Below are 20,711 nucleotides of genomic sequence, written 5' to 3'. Positions count from 1 at the left end.
CCCTGCCTCGTTATCCACTGATTGCCGATCTCTCTCTTTCTCTCACGGTGGCTTAACCCTCAAACATCGCTATTGGTGGTCCCAGAGTTGCGAGTTTAGCAAGGTGGTCTGGTATTAAATCATAAAATGCCAGCAGGAGAGAATGGAATGAGAGAGAGAGAGAGAGAGAAAGAGAAAGAGAGAGAGAGAGAGAGAGAAAGAGGGGTAGAAGGGAGCGCATCCTTCCGTCGAAATTTTATTGCGGCGGTAACTGACGTGCGCCGCTGAGGGTCTCTTATGTTTCGCCGCCCTGTGCTCGCCCGAACAATCGACACGATTATTCACGCGGAATGATATTTGATTAAAGTAGCATCTTAATTTCTAGCCGATCGTAAATCATCACCGCTGCGGTATAATTTCTGCTAATATATATTTCCTGTTTGCAAATAGATGGACATGTTATTTAAATTGTACGTCACTTGAAAACGATCTCGTAAAATATGTACCCGAATGAGAATCTATTTCTGCAAAATCAAGTATCAAAACTTTTTTCGGATAATTAGTATAGGAAATTAGAGGTTTTGAAATTATGGTTTTTAATAATAAATTTTAGACATTAGATGTCTTCATGGGTATTTTTGCATTTAAAATGCCATTTAAAATGTAATTCTATTTAAAATGCTAAATGTAAAATACTTAAAAAAATGTATATTAAAATGTATGTAGGGAAAACCATTCTGTATTTGAAAACTATTTAAAATATCTATTTATCCATTTTACATATAAAGTGGATTCGAAAAACATTTTACATTTTAAATACATTTTTTTAAGTATTTTATATTTGGCATTTTAAATGATTACCCAGCCCTGCTCATAATTTTATAAAATGAATTTCTATTAATTGTTTTTAATGATAACGGTTTTAATCGATATTAAATTACGGAATGCAGCATTTTGTGCATTATAGAGGGATGAGTATAGCTGTGAGCGTTTATAAGTATCCACTGTAAAAAATGCGATAAAAAGTTTTCCGAAATTGAAGTCACATTTTCAAAGTTATTGGGCACGTCAGTTTTTTCCATGTCTCTCGTTTTATCGCACTACCTTGCATTTGCGTAATAACCATTTGTTGGATGATATGACCTAGATTATAAAGAGAAAAAATACTGCGGCTTGTACGGCTTGCGTACAATCTTGAATCCGTTTCCGGTGATGGCGTATCTTGCGGTAAAAAAGGTACTGATTTAGAACAAGACGAGGAATTTTTGCCGGCTTTCGCACATATTCAATTAATTCAATCAATTAATTCGTAATAAGTTACTTTACTATAATTATAATGGACATGTACAATGCAATTACATGTTCGTCGATTATACATAATGACAAAAAATTTCCAGAAATAGTTTACACAGAAATAGTAAATCTTACACACACACACACACACATCTGTTTACACAATATTTTCTTCAAGGTAGTTTCTTTGGTGATTGGTGACACACTTTTGCTAATGTTTGTAAAACTTTTGGAAGCATTCCTAGAAAACGTTTTTCCTCTTTTAATGCTCTTACCGCCGCGTTTTTACAATGACTTCTTCGACATTCATAAACCATTGTCCCTTCACGTTTATGCCACTCATAAAATGGCGTTTTTTTCATTGCATCTCACCATACACTTTTCCAGGCATTCGTAATGTCTTCAAAGGAGATTTGTGAAGCAAAATGCAAAATTTTATTTGCACTATTCTAAACCTATTGCACTATTCGTTGATATTTTCAAATGTAACGAATCAACAAAAAATAGGAATAAATAAACAATTGATAAATGATAACAATGCCTAAGATGACAAAAAAAATTCTGAAGTAAAGTCATGAATGCTATGGATGCTATCAACTCTTGATAGAGAAAAAATATTCCATTGTGGTATTATTTATTTTAAAAAATTATCAGAGAAGATACTATGTAGATAACATGTCAAATTTATACATCATGGCTATATATGGATTCCTAGAAAAACTTAGCTATCAGGAATTTCTAAAAATATATAAAGATTAAAGAATCAATTGTAAGTATAAGTATACAGTTGTTTGGTCAGAGAGATATATTATTATCTATTTTAAACATAATAATACGAGAAAATATTTTAAACATAACTTAAATGTTTCCAAAGGTATAAGATAAAGCTTTTATTTCTAATACAAGATACCGCATGAAATGTACAGTTATAATGTTATCTCTGATGCTGAAAGGTAGAATTTTAGATCGTTTTATCCGGAAATACTTTGTTGAAATCTTTTCATGCTTTCAGAAATTACTAATCGTTGAGATGAATCATAAAAACTCACGCTAAGGAATCTCAAATTCAAATATGGAAAATTTTTAAGTAATTTTATCAAAAAGATGCTCAAGAAGTGATTATGAGATCGGTATGCTTCCTCTGAAGGATCTTGGGAAAAATCCAACATTTTCATTAGACACTGTATCAACATGTGAACATTTTTAGGATATTAAGATTTAGTATATTTTAATAATTCAGATAATAATGAACTTCATAAATGAATAAACACTGGGAAAAGAGAGAGATGGCGATCTCTTAAGTTGTATCAGACTACTCATTGAGGATTGCAAATTGATTAGAATTCGGTCAATCAGATAGTTTTAATCATTTCATCTTGATTGATTATATTTTAATTTCCAATTCGCAATCCTCAATCTTCAATATATAGTATATACATTGAAAGAAAAAATGATGTTATATCAACAGCATTATTTCAATTGAAAATAATTTTGTTAATTCACAATAACACTATTAATGAAACAAAAGGTCTGTTTTTTTTTATTCTTGCATTCTCTGGTACACACGATGTAATAAAATTTTATTTGTTTCGTTAATACTGTTGTTATAAATCAACAAGATTATTTTCAATTAAAATAATGCTGTTGATACAATATCATTTTTTATCAGTGTACTCTGATATTTTAGGCTATTTGTATACTAAAAGTATCGAATTAAAAGTTAGAAAGATAATTAACTTTTTTGATTATGATTTTTAATACTTTATCTTCGGATTCTGAAAGTCGACTTGAGATTCCAAGTACCTTTGACGTTGCATCGCTTTTTCCGGTCGGAAATATACCAATTAAACTTTCCGATAGACTGTTGACGGAATAATCGCGCGTATTCGATTCCGTTTCTACGCGCCCCATACAATATGCATCTTCATTCGGGACCAGTTTTTCTGTGTGCGCGCGTACGAGAAATACACGCATTTAAAAAGCCACCTATCTGGATCTCGACCGGCGGAACGCATATTGCAGGCGCATGTCGGGGTACAAAAGAATCCTATCCATAATCGCGCGATTCAGCTCTTCGCTTGGTCCGTCGCATTCTCATGCCGCGCGGAGATCGCAGGAAGCCGTCTTGTCTGTCGGATCTCTGCTAGAAGTTCTTCCGGGAAGGTCGATCGCGCAAAGCCGCAGGCGAATTTCCACGTAATCCGGCGGGATGGCCGAAGGTAGACGAAGGGCTCGCTCGCACGCTCTCGTTCGGAATTTAATGGCGTTTAAAGACCTCGATAGGCGAACCGTCGCCGTGCGAGATGCGCTTTTTTTTGTGTCTGTAAAAATCGTTTATTTACCAGGCCCTCTTAAATTGCGCCACTTATCCCGTGAGAGAGTGTTGAATTGTAGTAATGCCTTATTGCGCGTCGGAAATTTAAAAGTTTCATTTAAACGACGACGTTATGAGAAACCGCATGTTTTTCTGCAGCAGAAAATTACCAGAAAAATTACTTCCTGTCACGATCATTCTCCTTGAAGGGATTATTAATTCTCTATAATTTAAACAGAATCAGCGATATACAAAATATACCAGAAAAGAGAGTTAATCGTATATTATCATGCCATCTTTTTTCGTTCAGGTACTGCTTCGAATATGTTTTTCCGCCCCAGTTGCGGCTATAATTATTACGTGTCAATTGACGAATATGTCTGTACCATTTGGATTCAGGATATAGAATTCATACGTACAAATTCGACGCATGCGAGCAATTAAGACGAATGGTTAAGACTCGATAAAATTTTGTAATTTAAAATACAGAAATGATATAGAAAAATGAAATTAACAAAATAAAAATGATAGCTGATAATAAAAATTTATTTTTTTATAAATCTTATTTTTATAATAAAGTAAAAAAAAATAAAGAGTGTTATCATTTCTTTTTTATATAAGAGATGTTCTTCTGAAATGACTTTTTTTCCTTTTGTTTTTCTTTTATGACATTTATCTTATCTCTTTGCTGTTCTTAGTGTCGGAGTAATACAGTCTTATCCCATTCTCGAATTTTGTTTGAATAGAGGACAGTTTACTTTCTGTTAATCAGGAATTCATCGAGGCAAACATTTTAGATCAGACGATTCTGTAGACTTTTGTATTTTAACATCGTTCTATTGTACAATCCACTTAAGTTGAAAATGTCTTAGAATAAAGTTGAAAATTTTATATAATTTACCTTACAAGCTTGTAATTTTCTTGCTCTATGATACAGATTATCTTCCAAATACCTATGATACAGATCATTTTCTTAATTTTTGCAAAATTACTGATATTTCCTGATTAAGAGGAATGTCATGAATGATGGACCCTTTTTTTATATCTAGCGTAGTCTTATTTTTCCTAAAGTCATTCATTACACCGAATGTAATAGTCTTTGTTGAAGCCAATTCGAGGAACGAATGGCGATTGTCGGAAGCGACGTGTTAGAGGAAAGGTCGCATCTCTCGTGGCGTCGAGTGACAAACACGTAACACGCGAAACCTTCTTCAGCACTTCCTCTCAGGTACGTTCCTCGGACTCTCTCTTTCCCATTTGTCTCGTTTATCGTCCTTCTAACTCGCCCGCAATTCTTCTACGTGTCTACCGCAGTTTGTGCCATGCCGCGTTTACACAAGTCAGCGGGAAGTCGAGTGGCTTTTTAGATATAATAGATGGCAATAGAAAGATGTAAGCGAGTCGGTCACTTTAAACAACTCTTGGTCTATCAGCTTTGCGGCAGAATGGAAAGGACGATGTGTATCGAATTCTGTTTTCAACAATAATTTTCACATAAATTTTTTCTAAAAACCCAATACGTCAAGAATTTATCGACTAAAGTGTTTGAAGTTCTTTCGGATACTGAGAATTTTAATTTTCCCGCCGAATTCTTTGAATAATTTACTTGGATATTATTTAATATCTATTTTTCAGTGACGATGCTTGTAATAATTTAAAGTATTTCATAAATTGTCAATCAGCTAGCAAAATTTTATGCTTTGCTTAATTTCATGAGAATTTTAATATCTAGAAATTTTGTTTCAGATGTAAATCAGAGTTATTTTTAATTTGAATGATTTCAAATTAATCAAAAAGGGGAAAGATCACATACATATAAATTTACAGAAATATTTATTAACATTTTATGTGTAAAAATCGAACTAATCTAATAAAATCCTCTAAAGTATTTCTGTCCAAACGTTGATCTAATCTACTGATTTTATATCTTTGTATTCTCAATCGATTGCATCCGTATGTAATCTATCATATTGTAAAAATCACAGCGTTTTTCGGCAATACGATATAAATCGGACCCTGACCTTCTTGGTGAACTCTCCTCCCTTTTTCCAAAGTGGCGATGAGACGACGATGCCGATGGTGAGATATGAGACAGCCGTCAGGGTTTTTTTCTGAATTTCCTTCGGCAAAGTAGTGATAAAATGATATAATAATATACAACCCGTAATTTTCTTTCCGCACCTTCGGAGATGTCGTTGATTTATTCCGCACGTTTATTGATTTGCCGCATTTTTTTTCGTAATGTGCTTCGGGCGATCGATTGATGGATCGTTTCGCCTAAGAGTATTCAGTTAAAAAAGTGACATTCTTCATCTACATATCTTTTTGCGTTCTCTGTGCGAAATAATATCTAGTAGTACAAGTTAAATTCGATGTGGGATTGTTTTCGTTAGATTTTCCAAGAAAATTACGAAAGCGATGCTTATATTAAAAATTGTTACGATTATATTCCTCTTGAAAAACTTCATAGTTGAAAAGAATATCTAATAAAAATAAATAATGGAATATATTCTAGATGATTTGTGTATGACAGATTTAGTATATTATAAATTAAATGTGTGTACTTTAGTAAACGATTAGCTATTATTAGAGAGATCAATTATTATTAGATTTTCTAAACTTCTGAAAAATTAAGCAATTAAGAATTATTATTAAAATAAAAAATTTGATGTTTTATAGTCTATTCAAGTTGTGATTATTGATGAGATTTCATGTTGAACATTGAAAAGTTATATAATAACGTAAATAATAAAATGCTTCCCTCAACTCTTTTTGAGATACGAATTTCAATTCCATCGAAAAATCCGTTATTGAAGCTGAAATAAAACAAAGTCAATAGTTCTGGAAAACCTTGCCCTCGATTTATATTGACTGTATGACAATATAATTAAACATTACGCCCGTAAAAGCTTACATTATTGCATTGTTTACGAGCCGCATTGATATTCGCAGTTATCCGCCAATGTTACCGCAAGATGTTTATCCGAACCGCAAAGCTGTGGCCACAAATATTTCAATTTGTTACATCAGTGGCCGCAACGGAAAAGTGCTGCCGTCTAAATATTTGCCGAGCACTTCGGCAAAGGTTACGTGGGCCTCGCGATTATTTGTTTCTTCATGCTCGTGGGAAGCCGCGGAGCGTAGCACGCATCTGCATGCTCACGAGAGAAGTCTCTTTCTCATCGTGTGAATCGACACAATGCACGTGTGTCTGACGCGAATATCGAAAGTATTAAATACAAAAATTGTTAAATTTCATTAATTTTTATTTAAATTTTTAAAAATAAAAATAATTGGTATTAATAGTTATTAAATCAAAAGAGAGATTCAAACATATTTACGAATGTGCAACTTTTAATAATGGACACAGAATCTATTTCATATGTACACGGGAAAAATTTACTATTTCTAATTAAAATTACTTTGTCTTGAAGAAACAATTTATTAAAATAATTCGTAATAAACATTTAAGATATATTCAAGATAAAAATTTTTTGTTATTATTACATGTTTCTTATAAATGAAAAAATATATTTTTATATGAAATTTGTATTTCATAAAAGCATATAAAAATGAAATAAAAGCAAAGAATAGAAATTCTTAAAGTAACTAGTTACCGTTACTCGTTACCGAATCAAAATAGTAACTAGTTCCCCCCCTCCCCGTTACTAGTTACTGATACTCAAAAATAACTCGTTATTGTTACCGTTACATTAAAAACATATCAACATTGTTAACATTAAAAAAGTCAATTTGCTACTCTTCCGTTACCTTCTTAATGAAATAAGATTAGTCTAATAAAATTTTTTTGTTTACGTTTTAATAAAATTAATCATATCAATAGACAAAAATGACTTGAAGAAGAAATGACATGAAGATTTTTTACTGACAAATAAAAAAAAAATTGAAATTGTATTTTTGCTCCAATAAAACATTTTCTTCATTGATACTGTATTAAAGATAATATTTCATTGATACAAAAAAAAACATTTGTTGGAAATAATCAGTCTTTTCAATTTTGAAATTATAATTCAGAAAAAATGTGTTTAGTTAAAACAATTAAGCAATTCTTTTTCTGTGTATATTTTAATAGACATGTGTGAAAACATAAAATTTAATTCAACATTCTATTAAACAGTACAATCTGCTGCAATCACAGAGATGGATTTCAAACAGAATTTATTGATTTTATATATTCTGAGATAGTTTTACTATAATCGTTTATAATAAAAGAGTCAACAGGAGTTGTTCTGCTCGTATAACAATGCTATAATCGTTCGATAAGTTGCATGTCTCTTATTGTCATGGCGGATATCGAACAGCGTGTGCGAACAGCCTCTGGGATCTGAAAAATTCTTACGATCCTTTCCATTCTACACGGGGCAAGCACTTTGCATAACATTACACAGAGAACGCTCTCGTAAGAAAATTATCGCGAACAAAGCGCGTGGCTGTTATTGGTCCCGCCGAGTTAAACACATACCCTCCCGTCTCATACATTCTTCCCATTAATTAGCCTCGAAAAAGCGGAATCGTGGCGCCAGCTAGTGAATCACTCAAACTATACGTTACGCTGTTCGACTTCGCCTATTTCAATAATATGCCGCAGGCGGTGGAATAAAATTATCGCCGCAGCGCCGGCGCGTGTATAAACGCACTTACGTAAACCGCGCGCCTGTCCGACTTGGCGTGTCCGTGCATAAGTAATATGCGTGTATTGCACCTGCGTAGCTTATCGGTATATGCACACGCAATGGCGCCAAGATACGCCCAATACGCACAGTAATATTCCTGCAAATCTCATTAAAAATGTTGAAGCGATCAATCGTGTCGGCGAATCTTGAGAACACAGAATCCAAATTCTGTTTTCTGTGTTCGAAAAATTTTGTCTTCTCTTTTTTACAAAAAAGAATTAATTAAGAATTAATTCTTAATTATGTTAAGAAATTACGTATGAAACGGATTGAAGAAATATATTTTAACGATAAGTTATTTATCATAATATACGTTATCATCTTACAAGAATCGAATTCTGATGAAAAATTTAATTTTACGTTCTATAATGGCTTTTTCTTTTCTCTCTGTTTTTATTGTTTGTTGTAATAAGCGTTTGAGAAAATACGTTTGAAAAGGAGGAATACTATTTTTTTCGCGATCCCGTTCGGAGATCATTTTATGTCTACATTTTCTTACGTATTTTTTTTCATTTAAACTGTAAATTATCATAATAATGACACTACACTCAAGGAAAAATTAGTACGTACATTAAAGTTAATAAAATCCTTAGTCACAGCATTGCGAAATCGCTGTCAGTTATGCTTCAATCATTTAAAATCTAATTTAAAGTTAGATCAACAACTCTGAATTAGTTTTTAAACGATTGAAGCATAAATGATAGCGATTTCGTAACGGTGTGAATAAGAATTTTATTCTTTATTTCAATGTACCAATTTTTCTTTGAATGCAGCGTCATTATTATTATAATTTTCGATTTCCATGAAGAAAAATAAATTAGAAAACGTAAAAATAAAATGGTCACAAAAAAGCGAAAGTTATACACTTCTATGTAAAAGAAATTTCTATATCGGAAAACGCAATGACTTTTAAGAAGAAGCGTGATTGCCTGCAGCTTCCAACTGTTCGTTCTCGACTATGTCAGCTTCTCGGCAGCTATCAAGACGTTCAATCGCGTGTACCAAACGTTTCTTCAACTTGGCGAATTCTTTGGCGGACGTCATTTTGGTTAACGTCGCGGACTTGGTGTCCAGATGACTCATCGATTTTCTCGAAGTGGATCGTAGAAAAGCGCTCAGGCTGACGTCAGCGATTTCTTCCCAGTCCTGAGAAACCGATCGAACAAATTATCGAAAAAAGAAATAAAAAAAAAACAGCACCGGCATTGCGATTACATTGTAAACAATATTTCCTTATAAATGACAGCACAAACTGGTCAATCTAGGTTTTTGGATTTTTCCAAATGATTAACTCGAAATTATATTTTAGTAGTCGGACATATTTTAGCCACTTATTGTTAGAGCGAAGAGATTGAATTACATATGTGTCGCCATAAATACTTACGAGCTCGTCGCACAGCTGCGGATCAAATCCGATCGCGGCTTCGAGCATCGCGTACTTATCGTCGTTTACATTGAGTCGCAACAGCAGGAGCAGTAACCTCACGATGCACCGCAGACCGTGGCCGGCGCGTTCCCGTTCCTGCAACAGCCCAATTATTACTGCGTTACATCACGCCGCATTGACGGACTGCACGCCGCCAATCTGTCCGGATAATGCGAATCGAGATTTAGGTCAGGAATTGAAACCGGTATAGTTTTGACGAGGTCAGGCGCTCCTCTTTAATTTTTTTCCTTTTACACTTATTAACCGTTTATATATTTTCTATATTGAAGAAGTCGAAACTATCATGTAACGATTTTAATTGATTGTAGAATCAGATTGTAGAATAGATCGTTAATAGTCCTTATTGTTAGAATATTTTTCGAGAGGAGGTCGGTTTTAGTACGCGCGAAAGTATAAATACACGCTCGTTAACTTACTTCATTTACGTCAACATATTCCCGCAATAGTGGATAGAGATTACTCTCGTATTCGTTATTTTCTTCGGGATTAACAAATTATTAATTTTGATTTAATTCCCCGATCATTTTTTGCAGCATATCAGCTGTCACGGATTAACTTGAAGGCTCCTTATAAGAATCCAAATATACATACAAAGAAAACGGAAAGAAAAGTTCAATGATTTTGAAGATTACGAAGTTACAAAGTAAATTCATATCGATAATTTTATGTTCGCTTGCACTGAAAAAAAAGTACTAAATTTTAATAAATATTTATTTGGATAGTAAATATTTACTAATTATTTGATACAAAGATCATTAATTTAATTTAACTGTCATTTTTTATTGAGTAAATTTTTATTTACTGTAAGTAAATGTTTACTTACAATTAGTACTATTCAAAGAAATACGTATTAAAATTTTTTTTTTAATTTTGTTTTATGCCACCGAAACGATCTTTTCCGCGTCGTTGTCTCTTTCTCTTTATTATCTATCTAAACATGGCTCTCCCGCGTATCGTGCGGATCGGCGTTTACATCGAATTCCCTTTCCTGGAATGCTATAAATCTCGCAAATAATAAGCCACTCGAGCGCGACGAGAGGGATCGAGTAACGATCACGAGCACGTTGATATAATTTCGCGAAACCGCCATTGCATCGGCGCGATTGCCATCTCCGCTTCCAGATCGGCGCGCGATAAAACGTGGCATACTGTATCGACCGCGATCGGCCGTCAAGTGGTTCGCGTGTTTTATACTGCCGAGATTATGGTCGCCGCTCGCCATCGCTGTCAGCGTTGGGTGAATAAGCGAAGGCAACTACAGCGGACAATTACAACGTGCGCGACTTGCGAGCATTATCAAGCAGGTTCCGAGACTACCTTCGGTTGTAGTATTGGTTGAGAGTGTATTTGTTACAATTTTCTGACGAGAATGCATAGAAATCATGACTAGAAATTCTTTCCATTAATTACAAGTACAGTCCCTGGCTACATTATTATGACCACCACTTATCTTTTTGCACTCTTTTCTATTTGGTTACATTTTAAATATTATGATGAATTTATTGAATAATTTTATGTCTAATCAATTAATTACAACTTGACAATGTTAAATCAATTATATTTTATTATAAAATACAGCAAACAAAACATGCAAAATAAATATAAATTGTTGTTAGACATGTTAATAAAGCATAAATAAATAAGTTAAACATAAGTTATTATTTAACTTATGTTTAACTTATTTATTTATGCTTTATTAACATATCTAACAACAATTTATATTTATTACTTACCGTTATATTTTATTAATATTAACAATTTACGTCACGAGACAAAGTGTTCTAAATAGAAGTTATATGTAACTTCGGCGTGGTTAAACAGTTGACACATGTCAAAATGGCGATCTATGTTAGAGTTGCATACACAGTAATTTAAAAAACAGTATTGCCATGAAATACAAATCTTTCTACCACTTATCATAAAAATATCGTAAAATTCAACAGTGGTCATAATAATGTGGCCAGGAACTGTATATAATAGAATAAAAGTTTTTATATTAACTTCCATTCAGAAAACAATTTAAACCAATTAAAAGTCAAATTTCGTACCATTTTTAACGACACGAATTCTTATTGTTTTATTATAAAAAATACTAAAATAGTGCAAGATTTAGTCTTTTTAATGTAACAAATAGATTACAGTTGACACTAACTGCAGCGTAGGTAGAAATGAATGAAAGCGTGCTTGTAAAAATTAAAAGGAGTCAAACTGTTTCAACGATTTTACGATAAGTCTTACCAAATCAGGTTTACGTTGAACGTACTTTAATTCAACGTACATCTGATTAAAGGCTAAGATAGATCTCAGAACGAGTTCGCTGTAAAGAGAAAAGGATAAGGATGTAGGAGGGTTGGACATCGGTCAATTACCGCTCGTGCGATCGCGAGATCGTCCAGAAGCGCGAAGATCGCGCGATAGGTCGACTCCAAGAGGAACGGCAGTCCGGTCGTGGTCAGAGACCGGGTATTTCGCTCCCTCACGGCACGTAGCATCCTCCTCTCGATGTTTCTCAACTGGGTCGACAGTAGCCCGATCTCACTCTGTACTTACGAACAAAAAAATATGCTGAGGAAGAGAGAAACGGGTGTAATTAATCTACAGTAACGACGATGTTAATGAAATGGACGCCGCCAATGTCGTCAGCATCGTCAATTGACTGCGAGAAAAACTGATCTCAAATCTTATGGGAACGACAAAATTATAAACTTTTAAGGAAAAAAGAGAGGGGGAGAGAGAGAGAGAGAGCCTTTATTACGGTTCTAGGGCAAGCCCTTTAAGAACCTAGTATACATAAGTAATATGAGTATAAATACATTAAAGTAAATGCGGTGAATATAATGAAAAAAAAAAAAGAAAAATAAGACTGAATAAATAAATAAAAATAATAATAATAAAATTTTGAGTAAAATAAAAGTTAATTACAGAAAAATTAAAAGAAAGTGTTGCAAAATTTATGGATTTATAATAAGGGAGAAAGAGAGAGAGAAGGAGAGAGCTAAGTAGAGATAAGAAAAATAAAAATTCTAAGAATTTTCATACATTCTGTAAAATACTGTATAAGCCTTTATAGAGAGATGTCTAGCTTATCAAAAAAACACCCTCCAATTTTTTTATAAGACGGAAGTCAAAATTAAAATTGAAGCTTTAATAAAAAGACGAGAGAAGGACAAGTGTTTAGCAATTTAAAGTCTCATTTAAATAAATTACCGCGATTTTGTCCACTTTCTGGCGACTATGATAGTGCGCCTCCATCTGAGACTGTACCAGTTGTATGTGATTTTGCGCGATGGCGGTCGTAAAATTTCCGGTGGCCTTGTCTTTGAGTCTATTCACCAGCTGCTGTACCACCAAGGCCATCGAAAGTCCGTCGTTTGATTGCACTCGATATCGATTGCTGGTAGCGCCGGAAACGATTGTCACCACACTGCCAGTTTGCAAGTGCTGCAAACCAAGTGCGTTCCAATTTTGCCTCTGTACATCTCCTGTAAACTCTGCGAAGAATTATCGTGAATTAAAATTGTTCGCAAACTTTTCACATAATTTCTGGAGAAAACAAATAAGAAATTAAATAAGAAAATTCAATTATTCAGTTAAATTCAGATGACCTTTACACTGTGTGTGTGAGAGAGAAAACTATACTAAATTTTAAATATTTGTTTGAATAATGCCAGCATGAATATTTATTAAATGTATAAAAAACATATATTTATTTGGTACAAGAACCATTAATTTGATTTAACTGTTATTATTTTTTATTTAACAAACATTTATTTTCTGTAAATAAATATTAGTATTATTCAAACAATTATTTATTAAAACTTAATATATTTTTTTCTCAGTGAGATTTTTCATTATCAGTATCTTTATTTAGCATTTGACGACCGAAATAATTAATGTTTAATTTCAACAATATGCAATAAATGTTAATATTTCTTGAAATTATTTAAAAAATAGCTTAAATTTATTAAAACATTTTTTATGAAATATAGAAATTACAGTTGAAAATTCTAGGATATCCTTTGTATTTCATGTGAGATTTGAAACAAGATATTGATATTTTTATGATTGATATTTTTTATTCTGAGCGGTTTCATGGGAGGGAAGGAATTCACTTAACGAGAATTTTACCGACTTTAAATTACGAATCTACCAGGTGTGCGAGGCTTAAAGTCGAGAGGCCGATAAAAGGAAGAAAATGTGCCGTGATTGAAGAGGTCCGGGTAAGGTCCCTGAGGCCCGCGATGTCTGATTATCGTATTAGGTGGGCCGAGATGCCGCATGTTTAAACCACGAACGAGAGAGACTGGATTCCTTAATATCGCCGTTCGCAAACGAGACATCCTAATTCTCTATCCACAATTTCCTAGCCCGTAATTTCCGATGAGGAACAACGGGGGGAAATACGAGGTAGAGGAAATAAAAAAGATCCGTGAGATTTTGGGGAATCCTTTACGATGATGGGACCAGCAGGGCGGCAACACAAAGCTGCCGTCTATAAGGTCACATATGAAAACAACCAATTTCTCCATGACTCATAGATCGATGACATTCGTAAGAATTTTACATTATATTTAGATATCGGTTGCATTTCTTTATCGAATTGATGATATAATTGCGATAGTATCATATAACTTATACATATATCTATTTCATTAAAGATGATACGTATTGTCACTTTGTGACACACACACGAAGTTTTAAGAATATATATAATTTTATCGATTACGTCACACTATTTCTCTATGATAAATATGAAGATATAAACTTAAATCCTCAGAGAGAACTATTTGAATCTCAATATAATGCAATGTTTGTAGTATGCAATTTTTTTAAGTTAAAATTTTAATTAAATGAATCTAATAAGGACTCTCGGGGAGTTTGTAATGATGTTGTCGTATAAAACCACAGAAAAATTTGTCGACGATAGATTCGAGGGAATAGTTTTATCGCGGTTGCAGCCCTGGTCACGAAAGGCGAGAGAGGTAATGAGTATTATAAACGACGGTGCCGATGGATTTACCGGGAAACAGCTGGCTAAAAGCCACGAGGGGCTCGCTGCACTTGATGGTCGCCGTGAAGGTGGACGTGTTCTCGGGTGGGCAGGCCCTCAGCATCATCTTCAGGGGTAGCTGGACCGTCTTCTGAAGTACGCGTAGGCTCCCACGATCCGCTGTCTCGTAGCTCGCCGTGATTCTCACGTCCGATGACATCGCCGGTAAATCCATCGTTGGGTAAATCATTACACGCAGAATGTGCCTGTCACCTATGCATTCGCATGATCAATTAGCGAAGTGACATACTTAACGAATTAGTCGCTATTATTGACATTCTATAGCGAATTTTGATTATAAGAAGTAGAAAAAAGTAAATATCATTGCGTGAAGGATGTATCTTTTTCCAACAGCGTCATTCTTCATTTTTCGTGTTTTAATTTTATTCTGAAACTGCTATTTTCTTGTTCGAGTCTTTGCGTCATAAATATGTAACTTTACGTGACTTGCTTACAAAGGTTGGTAATAACGTAGCGATCCTTGTCGGCGACGAACGGCTTCGAGACGTCCACGCATACTTGAACATCGCGAAGCGTCATGTACGTGGACAATTCTATGGTGATCCTGCACATTAAATTACGACCCTCCGAGTCGTCCTTACTGTCATCCTGGTTTCCGCGTGGACAGGGTTCCAGATCCGCAGATACGGTCACGGATATTATCAGCTCAGCGTCCATGGTGACGTCATTGAGTTGATTGCCTTATAATTTCGATTATAAGATAATTAATGTCTGTGATAAAAACCAATATTCATAATCGGTTCTTATTTTAAGACTATCTTAAGTAATGTTTTAAGATTAACAACCTTCTGATTGGATTCGTGACATCTTAAGACTGTATTAAATACGAAAATCGATTATGAATACTGCTAAAAGCTAAATTTTAACTACACTCAGAGAAAAAAGTCGTATCAGTAACTATAAATTTGTAGTGAAATAGCGCCTCAACTATATATATATTATTAAATTCTAATAAGAATACTAGATTAAGTGAACTAAGAAAATATAACATTAATTATATAATCAATTACAAATGGTTAATATTACTATATTTTCTTAATTCACTTAATTTACTTATTGTTCTTATTAAAGCTTTATAATACATAATTACAAATTTGTGTATGCATTTCTTATTTATTTTTGTCTTCCAAGTTTGAAACCAACGCTGCGCCTTTTATCGTAAGCTGAGTGGTTTCCTTCTTAGGAGAAACTGAACTTCGCTATGTCCCTCTGGTGACAAAGCCGCGTACTACTCGTACTGAGCGACACTTTAAAAATTTTTGTCTAAACTAGAAAAATGTAATTGTTATATCTATTTGCATGAAGTTCAAGTAACTACTCAATGTAGTCACTATTTCACTACCAATTAATAGTGCATACAATTTGTTACCGTGACTATATTTTTATAATATTCAGCACTACTTTAGTTTCTATTACTTTGTAAAACTAGTTACAGGTACTTCAATTGCAAAAGTTGCTAAATTTATAGTTACTAGAACTATTTCGTTTTCTCTCAGTGTACAAAATAGGTAATTTGGACTTCGGAGAAATTCTTGATAAAGGACTTATTCTTTGTATTGCTAATGATTGTTTTAGGTATATTGATGATTCATATTTTCTTCATACCGGAAGCTTTATTTTTCTTCGCTAATTTGCGCAGCTCCATGAGCTCATCTTCGGCGGCCACGTAATCGTAACCGCGTCGATGCAGAGGAGGCGCGATAAATAACGATGGTTCCGAGCCCAAGTAGCAAGCCTCCAGCTGGCCCTCTTCGGAGAGAACGACGATCACTCCATCTAAGTGCTAAAAAAAGAAATATTAAGCTTTAGATTACAGTTGCATTGCAAAAGGAAAAATCAACCCCAAATTGGTCAAAGAAACTGTAGATAAAAAGAACTGCGGGAAACCTGGAATGGCCCGTACATCATAGTTATTATCCCGTGGATGTGCAAAAGCAATATGAAAGCTAAATTAAAGACCTGCTCGTAAAAGTGATCTGACCTTTAAAATTAAAAATTAAAGTAATCCGAGTACGGTGGTATACTTTTGATCTTTCCATCAATTTTATTACTAATTATAAACTTCATTTCTCTTCATTTTAAAGAAAAGTGCATTAGATCGTTTTTTTTTGCGTGTAAAACACAAAGTTCGAACACTTCTGGCAGATTCTTTTCATAACGGCAAGCTGAAAGGCTATTTCTGCTTTTGTTATTACGCGAGATAAGATAAAAATAATCATTCGTTGCTATTTTCATACTGGCGTCCGGCTGATTTAGGCGTTTTCTAAGCGTTTTCTCGCGTCGACGCGGAACAGCTCCAGTTGCCGCGATGATAGTTCGCTGATTAACGAATCGGAGTTCTCGGTATTAAGCTAATTAGCCAGCAATTCGCGCGCTCTGTGTCCTCCGGAAAGACAACAATGGTAACCTTGCTGGCCGCGTGCTAGCTGTGGCAGGACGATAAGATAAAACCAGGGTGATAATTGCCGACTCCTCGTCCTTCTCTGCACTCTTGCGGTTTTTTCCTTTCCCGGTCTTTCATTGGCGACGCCGATGCTAAAAGCCTTGAAGGTTTCTTTGTCGTCATTGCCACGTGAGATCTTCGCTTTTATCTTCACTTCTTTTTTTCTTGCCCGTCTTGTCCCTCTTCCGTTTCAAAAATTCTTAAATGAGAACAATCCATAAGATGGTCAAACGTGTTCTCGAGCAATTTGATTATCGTTTTAAGTCGACATTTGACGCGGTCTTCACAAACAGATAAAAGACAGCACAAAACATAACTATAATTAACTTTGAGTTATCTATATTGAAAGACACAGATAATCTGATTTCTGCAAAAATTTTAGTGAAAAATTTGCTTTCATATATTTGTATAATTGTATGTACATTATTAAATTTCATCGAGATACATTTTGCTTTATAACGTCTAGAGAATTTTGGAAGAAAATAAAATGTATAAGTTTCATAAGATTTGTTGTTATAGAAGCTCAAGATTGTTGTACTCTTCGTTAACTTCTTTAAAATGTGGAATAGTAGAAGTTACATCAAAGAGGCTTCTGATAACAAGGACACGATAGATCCGTGCCTGACATAACGTTGTCAGAGAAACAACGGCTGGCGGTGCCGATAGTGCGACACGGAAGAGGATACACCGATATGGCGGAGGTCTCGGCTCGCTTCTTTGTCAAATGTCATCGGCTTTGATTGCGGACTATCGTGGTGAATGTATGTAGATATGCGCTCCATCGAGGTCTTCTTTCTTTCTTTCTGTCTCGTTCCCTCTTCTAAAAGGAATTCTCCCATATTTTCTATATGTCACTATCCAATATCCGGATAAGACAACCTTTCGAAAACCGATTATTTTTTTTCTCGGTCCTTTTTCATTGGTAAAGTTGCCTTGTCAGGTACAATATATCGACCATTTATTACGTTGCTATACCATTTCAATGCCACTAGTAGAAATGAAATGTAGTAATATAAAAAGACTGAATAGATCAATAGATTATCAACATGATCTTTGCTACGAACTTATAATCGAAGTTCCCTTTTTTAAAAAAAGTATATCGATTTTGTTATGTGTATAATATTGTTGCTTACTGCAAAATTATTAATAATAAAAAAATTATTTATCCATCGTGAATATAATGTACATGAAGAAAAGTGTGTAAGAAATTTGTAATATAATATTAAATAATTTTAATGTTATATTACAAATTAATTAAACTTTTAGTGTAACAATTATTGACCGTAATACTTAATAACAATAGGAAACTGTTACGATATTAAACTTTGCTACTTCAAATGATCAAGAAAAATTATTGATTCCTTTTAAACTTTCTTTTTCAAATGGCGCTTTGTGCGATATAATATTTTGAGATGCCGCATCGAGCAAAAGTACGAATTATGCAATTGATTACCTGAAAATGCGCTCGAGTAACAGCAACTGGAGTAAAAGGTAACTGAGCTGACCACCTAAGAGTCGTGCCCTCGTAAATCATCAGGGTGTTCGTGTCAGCGATTACAAGCACCATCAGCTTGCCATCCGGTTCTATAAGCATCGCACTCAATTAGCACATTTATTTTCTATTCGTTAAAATAATTAATTAAGCGTGTTGCATCGCGCGTCAACTATATTAATCCAACCACACGGTTTTCTCTAATTTGTTCATCTTATCCTTGTTTTTTTCTCTCTTCGAGAAAAAATATTTTGATGAGATCAAAATTTAATATGCTTTTTCCTTTTTCTTTTTTTTTTTCTCGTCAAGTTCCTAAGTCCGTCGTCAATTACCTATTACGTAAGGTTGAAAACAGAGTGCCTTGTACTCGAGCCTTTTTGAGTATTTCAGAGTGACGCAATTGTCTTTCAGACAATATAGACTTTTCTCGCCGAGTATGAGAATCCCGACCTCGAAGCTGCTCAAAATAACGGCATCGATATCGAGAACAGCTTCCCCGATATTGTAACTCCAGTCCGGTTCTAGATTCTTTGATTCTTCCGAGCGATCCTTACTGCCAAATTCCGCCATACTCTTATACCTGCGCGAAAAATACACATATCTACGTATGTAAAATTTCATTTTATTTACTAATGTAAATTATACATATAAATTACGCGTCAAATTTTGGAAATATGAGAAAATATAAACTTCTGAAATATTTTTTTCTTTTGCATTACTGCTTTTATCGTCACAACTTTGTTAGAATATGAATCGAATTATTAATTAATAATTTTGATAATTATTCGCAAGTAATTAGGAATTATACTGAAGAATGTGATACATTATATTTGTCTTATTACAAGTTCTAGAGTGATGTTTAAATCCTTTGATAATAAAAAGCTTTTCTTCCATTACTGTTGCGAATCTAATGACAGTGAACTATATATCTTTCCATTCGTCCTCTCAGCTCATAATCCTGAAAGACGAGGCTGTAATCCGATATATCGCGGCCGTGTTATCTGCACACCGGCAGGTGTTCATTGACGGGCTACTTGGAATGGCACAGTGGAACAACCTGCCTGTAGCATTCGAGGATCCACGAGGAGCTTGGCGTTACGAAGATGTCGTTCCGCGAAACGTAGACGATCGGCTCTGGCAGCAACCGATTCCTGAGAACCAGGCTGAAGGTGGGAGTCTCTTGCTCGTAAAAGAGAAGCGTGCCATCCAGGCACTGAACGCAGAGGAAGTCCCTACCCCGCACGCCGCCAAACGGACCCGTCGTCAGGGACGCCGGAAATCGCGGTAATAAATGCTCGTAAACAATTTCCAAATCGCAATGGTCCCCTGCAAGAGTAATAAGAAATAATGATTAAATTAAATCAGTTTAGATGAAAACTTAAAATTGGTAATCAACACACAAACAATATTGAAATTAGAAAAACTAAAATTTTTGAATTTTTCGAGTTAGTAAGTTTATCTTATTATTTTAATTTAATCGAAAAGAATTGATGCATGAATTACCAAATTTTTGTAATCGGATATTGTAATGGGATATTTAGGCCAAGTTCTACCAATATAAAATTTCAACTTTAATCTCGGTTTAATTTTAGGAATTAGAAAAAATAAATTAGAATTAGAGAAAGATAAATAGTAAATTAAACCTTGAGTTAATGTTAATTTTACATTAATGGAATTGAGTCTTAATAATTCGTGATAAATTATTTTTCATATTCATTATTTTTCACTATATTTATAATTTCTTATCCATTTCAAAATTTTAATAACAAATTTATTAAGTTTCAGTCTCTACTTTGACGTGCCTTGATTAACATGCGGTTTATTTTATCTTGATTTATTTTATATTTTACAACACAGAGAGAAAAATGTTTGGTATTTGTAACTATAATTATATATTACTATAATTATGATTATTACTACTATAATAATAATAACAGTAACTATATATATAGTTCCAGCAACGAATGTTATAATTGGC

The 20,711-nt window shown here is 34.0% G+C and overlaps 1 protein-coding gene across 1 annotated transcript in view; it reads right to left on the bottom strand.

Moving 5' to 3' along the window:
• Positions 1-9,189: 9,189 nt before the first annotated feature.
• The window catches only part of LOC108723563 (protein PTHB1), a 27,603-nt gene continuing 16,081 nt past the window's right edge, over positions 9,190-20,711 (bottom strand). The window contains exons 12-21 of the mRNA XM_018449405.1: positions 19,768-20,059; positions 19,066-19,313; positions 18,695-18,825; positions 16,404-16,581; positions 15,233-15,478; positions 14,748-14,990; positions 12,935-13,218; positions 12,097-12,267; positions 9,665-9,802; positions 9,190-9,426 (exon numbers count right to left, since the gene is read on the bottom strand). Coding sequence (XP_018304907.1) covers positions 9,190-9,426; positions 9,665-9,802; positions 12,097-12,267; positions 12,935-13,218; positions 14,748-14,990; positions 15,233-15,478; positions 16,404-16,581; positions 18,695-18,825; positions 19,066-19,313; positions 19,768-20,059 — 2,168 coding nt within the window. The remainder of the gene's footprint in view (positions 9,427-9,664; positions 9,803-12,096; positions 12,268-12,934; positions 13,219-14,747; positions 14,991-15,232; positions 15,479-16,403; positions 16,582-18,694; positions 18,826-19,065; positions 19,314-19,767; positions 20,060-20,711) is intronic.

Source organism: Mycetomoellerius zeteki, unplaced genomic scaffold (assembly GCF_001594055.1).
Source record: "Mycetomoellerius zeteki isolate Tzet28-1 unplaced genomic scaffold, Tzet1.0 scaffold245, whole genome shotgun sequence".
Classification (NCBI taxonomy): Eukaryota; Metazoa; Arthropoda; class Insecta; order Hymenoptera; family Formicidae; genus Mycetomoellerius; species Mycetomoellerius zeteki.
This window is presented reverse-complemented; position numbering and strand designations above follow the sequence as displayed.